This window comes from Saprolegnia diclina (assembly GCF_000281045.1).
Source record: "Saprolegnia diclina VS20 unplaced genomic scaffold supercont1.18, whole genome shotgun sequence".
NCBI lineage: Eukaryota > Oomycota > Saprolegniomycetes > Saprolegniales > Saprolegniaceae > Saprolegnia > Saprolegnia diclina.
Window position 1 is genome coordinate 560,833 of NW_008246085.1, and position 6,630 is coordinate 567,462.

Here is a 6,630-nt window from a genome sequence, read left to right on the forward strand (position 1 = left end):
AATCGCGAGGCCCAAGTTCGCAGCTCGACATATCCGGACAAAACACATCTTGCGATGGCGGACGAAGTGTGGGAGATCGCGCCGGGGAAGAAGCTCGGGCCGTTCAGCCTCGGTGCCACCGTCGCCGACGTCCTCTTCCTCCTCAAGGTCCGACCTCATGCAGCCTCATGGAGGTAGCCTCATGGACGCGTAGAAGCGAACGCCATGCCGGGCCATCGAGGTGCCACCGACCTGCTCCATGGCACCTTCATGTACAGGCGGCCGTGTAGATCGTCTACTGCGAGGACGCGCCGTTCGAAATGGCCATGGTTGTCGACTCGCCCGACGATGGCGTCAAGGTACGGACGCAGCGCCGCCGGCGTCGTCGTCTCATGCTTGCTTAGTTTACCTTTGACGCAATCACGCAGCTCCTCTTGGCGATCGAAGTCTACGCGGTGAACCTCGTCGCGATGCGCTACCACAGCGAAGTCGTCTTTGGAAAAGACCGGTCGCCGACCTTCCTCTCCATCTACCAGGTGGTTGCACTCAACCTCGTCGTGCTCATGATGCTTCTTGCAGCTCTTTGGGCCAACGTACCCTGGTACCTTTGACGCCACGAGCAGCGTACTGCTCTTTCTTCATAGCATCTACGGAACCTCAGCGTACGTCATGGAATATAGGTCTACGCGCTGGGCTACCCAGGCGCGAGCTTCCTCTTTCCGATTCCATCGCAGTACAAGGCGCTGTACGCGACAAAGGAGACGCTGCCAATGGAGCTGCCGGTGCGATGTCCATCAAGACTACCTAGTAGATCGATGTCGATAGAACGGCGCGACGCCCGCTGCGATTGGCTTTTCCATCTTTTGCGGCTCGGACAGCTCGGCGCCCGAGCCACCACTGCCCCTCAAGCCGTACCACGATCCGCGCATCAGCGATATCTACCTGTTTCTTCCTAGGTTGTACTTTGAGGAGGTCGTCGTTCGAGCCGCGGTGAACGAGCCCCCTGTGCTTCTCTTTACGAAGAGCAAGCGCACGGTCCGCCTCGGAGCTACGCCACAGGTATACGCTCCTGCACCACGAAGTCTTTGCAAGAGATGGCGAGGTAGGATGTGGCGAGCGAGTTAGGGCCGCCGTTCTCGACGTACTACAAGACGGTGCTGGAGCACGCCACGTATAAATGCACTGCATTTCGGGAGACGACTGAGGATTCTGGCGTAGCGTGACGGGCGAGTATTTTCAAAACTACCCCGACCTCGGCCTCGACCTGCTCTTTACGCCCGAACACACGGTCGCCAAAGCGATTCTACGCACCAACGTCCCTGGGTAGTCTTGCTCGATGCATTTCTTACCTGCATCTCGGTACTCGTAGCCACTCGGAGTTCAACGCGTACGCAAAGTGCAACTTTCGCCTCGAGCAGCTCTCGACTGACCCGGCGTTCCCGACGTTGACGCCACAGACCTCGGTACTGCTTCGGGCAATGACAGCAGAGATCTGACCCCACGACAACGAGTAGTGGCCGACGATCCAAGCCGCGATGGGTACAGACGCTGTGTTTCGCCCGACCGTGCACGACAACGGGTCGGCCGCCGACCCCTTCGGCGCCTCCTTCTTGTACACGCTCTTTCCTGGCTGCGTCCTCGAGGTCTTTTGCTCTTGTCATGGGACGCTCCATAGTGTTGTCGTAGGTGCTCCAGAACGGCGCAATTGCAAGCGTGACGCTAGCGACGTCGTTCCGCCAACGCTAACCCGACGATGCGATCAAAGGGATTTATATAGGGCCACGTTAGTTTCTAGTTGCGGTAATGGTAGGGATCGTCCTGCGGTGGACGGGGCGGGAATTGCTGATAGTACGGCGGCGGTGGGCCTTGCTGGTGCCACGGCCCGGGATGGTCGGGGTGCATGGGGCGCCCGGGAGGTCCCGGGAACGGCCCAGGGTGGTGATGCGGCGGCATGTTGTGTGGAGGTGGGCCTTGGTGGTGATGGTGGGGAGGACCTTGCGGGTGTTGATGGTGGTGCGGCGGGTAGCCTCCGCCCTGGGGCGGGTACCCATACCCCGGCGGCGGCTGCTCAAAATACCCGCGCGGCGGCGGCTCGAAATATCCAGGCGGTGGCGCGTGGTGGTGTTGGTGCGGAGGAAACTGCGGGTGGTGCGGGTGCGGCGGGAACTGCGGCGGGAAAAAATGGGGCCGTGGCGGTCCTTGATGGTGGGTATGGCCCGGAGGTCCTTGGTGAGGATGGCCCGGGGGACCCCGGCCGCCGCCGTGCGGTTGCTGCGGCCGCACCTTGGGCGTAGCGTCCGGGTTGTGCTTGCGCTTGGTCGCCTTGAGCTTGCGTCGGGCCTCGGCCTCGGCCTCGTCGTCGGAGAACTCCATTTCCTCGGCGCCAACTTCCTCGTCGTACAAGTTGGAGGCGTCGGTGCCCTTGATGTTGAGCTTGGATGTCTCGACGTAGGTTGCGTGCTGCGTCGTGTAGAAGACAGCGGCTTGGAGCGCGACAGACTCGGGAATGTCCTCGGGCGTCTCGAAGCGAATGAGGTACATGGGCAGCTTGACCTGGCCAAACACCTCGTCGACGCAGCCGAGGACCACGCGGCTCTGGAGACACAAGACACTGCCTTCGTCCAAGATGGCTTGGTGCGGGTGGCCCTGGATCGTGATTGACGGACCCGCACGGTTGATGTTGAGCACGTAGCCCATGCGGTCGATGGGGCAGTCGGACGTGAGTTGCACGTCGGCCTTCTTCACAGGCACCTTCTGCACCTCGTGCACCGTCGCTACGGGGCCAGCGATCAAGCTCGTGTGCTCGTCGCGCTTGAGCGCCGCCTCGATTTCGATGCGCAGCTTGCCCGTGTCTTCGTCGTCGCTGTCGTCAGGCTCGCTGTCGTCGGCCATGCTCGCATCGTCACTGCTCGACGAGGACGGCGACGACGGCGCCGTCTCTGCACCCGCAGCAAGCTCTGCTGCGTGCACGACCGGCGCAAGGACCGGCGCCGGTGCTGTCAACGGAGTCGGCGGGACGTCCTCCATGTCGGCGACTTCGCCGTCTTCGAGGTCCATCGCCACATCGACGGCGGCGACGGCCAGCGGCGCCAGGAGCGGCGCGATCTCCGGGTCCACGACGTCCGAGACGTCGACGCCCGCGTAGCTCGCTGCGACCAAGACGTCCATCAGATCTCCAATCTTATTCGATGTGGTGGTGGATCTCGGGGCTCGCAAATTTCATTGGTTTACAAACATCCGGATAATGTGGTATATCCGAAAAGATTAGCTCGCATGGTCACGGCGCTGCAGCTCGCGATGGAGCTCGACGCTCTTGACAATGACAAGCTCGAGCTTCGGGCAGCCGTGCAGCACGAGCGATAGGGCGTCGACGACGGCGCCGAGGAGGCGGTTGCCGTTGATATCGATGAGGATCTTGGAGCAGCGCGACGCGATCGCCAGCAGTTCGTTAGTCGATCGAAAGATGTCCATTTCGATGAAGTGGCACTGCGGGTGCGACACCTTGGCGACGGCGATCGAGTCGGCCGACTTGTCGATACCCGTGACGTTCTCGAAGCCGACGGTCTCCGCAATGATCTCGACGGTCGGGCCGAGGTCGCAGCCAATCTCGAGTACGACATCGCTCGCGTCGATCTGCGTGCGCGCGAGCCGCCGGTAGTGTGACGTCTCGGCCGTGACGAGGACGCCAGTGGCCGCATTCACCCGCCGAAGGAGCTGCGGCGTCAAGCGCGACGGCAGCGCGTGGTACGTAGAGCCGTCTGCGTACGCGATCTTGACGCGGCCCGGAAACGCTGTCGGCGCCGTGTCGACCACGCGGGCGCGGGCAAAGAGGCGGCCCGTCGACGCCCCTTGGCGCGCGCTGTCGGCCTCGCCGCCCTTGGCCTTGCCATTGCTGACCGAGACGTAGACTAGGTCGTCCGCAATGAACGAGTCGCATGTGAAGGGCGTCGGGCGCGGGTACAGCTGCATCGGGAACTGCGCTGTGAGCGCGTCGAGGGCGCCGAGGGTCGCAGCGCTCGCCATGCGTCTTGTGCAAAATTGCCGTCCGTCATCCGGATACGCGACCGAAGAACGTTCCGCGGTTGGTTCCTTGGAGCGTTCCGGGATCCAACGCTGAATCCGAATCTCAATCTCAATCCAAAATCGCTCTAAGATCGTAGTCTGCTCGCAAGTACAATACATGCATTTTCACGAGGTTTCGTTGTCCTAGTCCTTCTTGGCGGGCGCCTTGTGGTCGTCAGCAGTCAAGCACTGGACTTGGTCGAGGAGGTAGCTCAAGTCAAAGGCCTTCTCGCGCAGGTAGTGGTAGCGGTCGCTGGCGCTAAAGTGGCCGGACGTCAAATCCATCTTGAGGAGCACGTTGTTGCTGTCCGTCTTGCGCTCACGGAGGCGCGCGACCCACTTGGTCGGCTCCCAATACGCGACGCGCGGGTCAAAGAGGCCCGACGTCACGAGCATGTTGGGGTACGCCTGCGCCTTGACGTTCTCGTACGGCGAGTAGCTGAGCATGTACGAAAAGTACTTGGACTCGTTCGGGTTGCCCCACTCTTCCCACTCGCCCGTCGTGAGCGGAATCGTCGCGTCGCTCATCGTGTTCATCACGTCGACGAACGGGACGCCGGCAATCGCGGCCTGGAAGAGGTCCGGGCGCATGTTGAGGACGGCGCCCATGAGGAGACCGCCCGCCGACCGGCCTTCGCACGTCAGAAGCGCCGGGCGCGTCATCTCGGTCTTGACGAGGTGCTCGGCGCAGTTGACAAAGTCGGAGAACGTCTTGGCCTTGGTGAGGTACTTGGCGTCTTCGTACCACGTGCGGCCCATCTCGCCGCCGCCACGAATGTGCGCAATGACGTAGATGACGCCACGGTCGAGCAGCGGCAGCGTCGTCGCTGTGAACGTCGGGTCGATGCAGATCTCGTACGAGCCATACCCGTACAAGTGCAACGGCTGCGGCGTCCCGGGCGTGCGCTTGTCCTTGCGGTACACGAGCGACATGGGGATCTTGGTGCCGTCCTCGGCCGCCGCCTCGATGCGCTCGCACGCGTAGAGCGACCGGTCGTAGTTGGGCACCGGGCGCTCCTTGAGCAGCGTCATCTTCTGCGTCGCAATGTCATAGTCGTACGTTGTGTACGGCGTCGTCGGCGACGAGTACGTGAGGCGGTACGTCTTCGTGCTGTACTCCTTGTTGGGCGCGCCGCTGATCGTGTAGATCGGGTCCGAGAACACCATGCGCGTCTTGGTGAAGCTCTCGCCGTCGGGCGTGAGGATCCAGCGCTGCGTGAAGCCGTTCTGGCGGCCATGGAGCACCAGAAACGTCTCAAAGCAGTCGACGCCATCGACCTTGACCGACGGGTCGTACGGGAAGACGTCCTTCCAGTGCGCGGCCGACGGCGTCGACACGTCTGTCATCATGAGCTTGAAGTTGACTGCGCCGTCCTTGTTGGTCTCGATAAAGAAGCTCGAGCCGTGGTGGTCGACGGCGTAGTCGACGCCCTTGACGCGCTTCTCGACGAGCGTCACGCCCTTCTCCGGCGCCTTCAAGTCGATGAACGACACCTCGGACGTCTCGCTGCTCGACGACTGCAAGAGAAGGTACCGGCCGCTGCGCGTCTTGCCCATGTACGCCGAGAAGAGCGGGTCGTTCTCCGTGTACAAGAGCTCGTCCTTGGCTGTTGCGCCCACCGTGTGGCGCCAGATCTTGTCCTGGCGGTGCGCGTCGTCCATCGTCGAGTAGTAGAGCGTCGTCGCGTCGCTGCCCCACACGAGGCCGCCCGAGACGTTCTCGATGCGGTCGGCGAGGATCTCACCCGTCCGAAGGTTCTTGACAAAGCCTTGGTACGTCTCGTAGCCGTTGAAGTCGACGCTGTACGCGAGGAACTGGTGGTCGGGGCTCACAGAGACAGCACCCACGTCGCAGTGGCTCTGGCCCTTGGCGAGCTCGTTCTCGTCCAGGATAAGCTCCTCGACAGCGTTCGGGTCGTTGCGGCCCTTGCGGCAGTGGTACGTGTAGCTGCTGCCCTTCTCGGTGCGCGTGTAGTAGAGGTAGTCGCCGTGCGGGTACGGGTACGCGGCGTCCGTCTCTTGCACGTGCGAGAGCAGCTCGTGGTACAAGTTCTCACGCGCGTTCGTCAAGTGGCTCGTCATGTGCTCCGTGTACGCGTTCTCTTGCTCGAGGTGCGCAATGACCTCCTTGTTCTTGCGCGTGTCGTCGCGGACGTAGTAGTACGGGTCCTCAATGTACAAGATCGGGTCCATCGGGTTCTCGCCGCGGTTCTCGCCCAGCACGTTGCCAAAGGGCACCATGTGCGGCTTCTTGGCCAGCACCGGCGGTGTGCGCTTCGCCTGGTCCAGCGCCGTCCTACAGTCTGGCATGAGCGCGATGATGATGCACTGCCACGTACTTGTAGAGGCCTCGGCGCGCGCGCACCGCGTACATGCCCAGCGAGAGGAGGCCCACGCCGACGCCCAAGCCCGTGCTGCGTTGCATCTTGTCGGTGAAGTCGGAAAATGGACGGGACCACCGCTCGTTCCACGCATCATCCGGATACGCGGCCAGCTGCGCCGGATACTGAGCCAGGCGCGATCTTGAGGTGTCGTTGCTGGGCCTGTCTGACCAACCAGCAACGGATGCTTGAGGCCATGGCGGCGACG

General features: G+C 62.4%; 4 protein-coding genes across 4 annotated transcripts in view; 1 reads left to right on the top strand and 3 right to left on the bottom strand.

Moving 5' to 3' along the window:
• The first annotated feature begins 48 nt into the window (after positions 1-48).
• On the top strand, positions 49-1,767 carry SDRG_06711 (hypothetical protein). The gene is made up of 13 exons (XM_008612509.1): positions 49-147; positions 194-220; positions 270-338; positions 384-515; positions 559-603; positions 660-761; positions 805-890; positions 936-1,038; positions 1,086-1,150; positions 1,198-1,302; positions 1,349-1,442; positions 1,494-1,622; positions 1,666-1,767. Exons 1-13 carry the CDS (start codon positions 55-57, stop codon positions 1,723-1,725), a joined length of 1,110 nt encoding a protein of 369 aa, XP_008610731.1. The 5' UTR covers positions 49-54; the 3' UTR covers positions 1,726-1,767.
• Positions 1,734-3,157, bottom strand: SDRG_06712 (hypothetical protein). The gene has a single exon (XM_008612510.1). It carries the CDS (start codon positions 3,145-3,147, stop codon positions 1,771-1,773), a length of 1,377 nt encoding a protein of 458 aa, XP_008610732.1. The 5' UTR covers positions 3,148-3,157; the 3' UTR covers positions 1,734-1,770.
• Positions 3,158-3,173: 16 nt separating this feature from the next.
• SDRG_06713 (hypothetical protein) lies at positions 3,174-4,018 on the bottom strand. The gene has a single exon (XM_008612511.1). The coding sequence runs from the start codon at positions 4,000-4,002 to the stop codon at positions 3,244-3,246; it is 759 nt and encodes a 252-aa protein (XP_008610733.1). The 5' UTR covers positions 4,003-4,018; the 3' UTR covers positions 3,174-3,243.
• Positions 4,019-4,128: 110 nt separating this feature from the next.
• Positions 4,129-6,630, bottom strand: part of SDRG_06714 (hypothetical protein) — a 6,185-nt gene continuing 3,683 nt past the window's right edge. Inside the window, exons 9-10 of the mRNA XM_008612512.1 lie at positions 6,381-6,588; positions 4,129-6,337 (exon numbers count right to left, since the gene is read on the bottom strand). Of these exons, the coding sequence (XP_008610734.1) occupies positions 4,186-6,337; positions 6,381-6,588 (2,360 nt within the window). The 3' untranslated portion in view covers positions 4,129-4,185. The remainder of the gene's footprint in view (positions 6,338-6,380; positions 6,589-6,630) is intronic.

Bases quoted from the DNA above. Each gene is read 5' to 3' on its own strand.
- SDRG_06712 (XM_008612510.1), bottom strand. From the start codon at position 3,147: ATGGACGTCTTGGTCGCAGCGAGCTACGCGGGCGTCGACGTCTCGGAC.
- SDRG_06711 (XM_008612509.1), top strand. From the start codon at position 55: ATGGCGGACGAAGTGTGGGAGATCGCGCCGGGGAAGAAGCTCGGGCCG. The intron at 762-804 runs GTGCGATGTCCA...CGATGTCGATAG, and splicing joins CGCTGCCAATGGAGCTGCCG to AACGGCGCGACGCCCGCTGC. The intron at 1,303-1,348 runs GTAGTCTTGCTC...CGGTACTCGTAG, and splicing joins CTACGCACCAACGTCCCTGG to CCACTCGGAGTTCAACGCGT.
- SDRG_06713 (XM_008612511.1), bottom strand. From the start codon at position 4,002: ATGGCGAGCGCTGCGACCCTCGGCGCCCTCGACGCGCTCACAGCGCAG.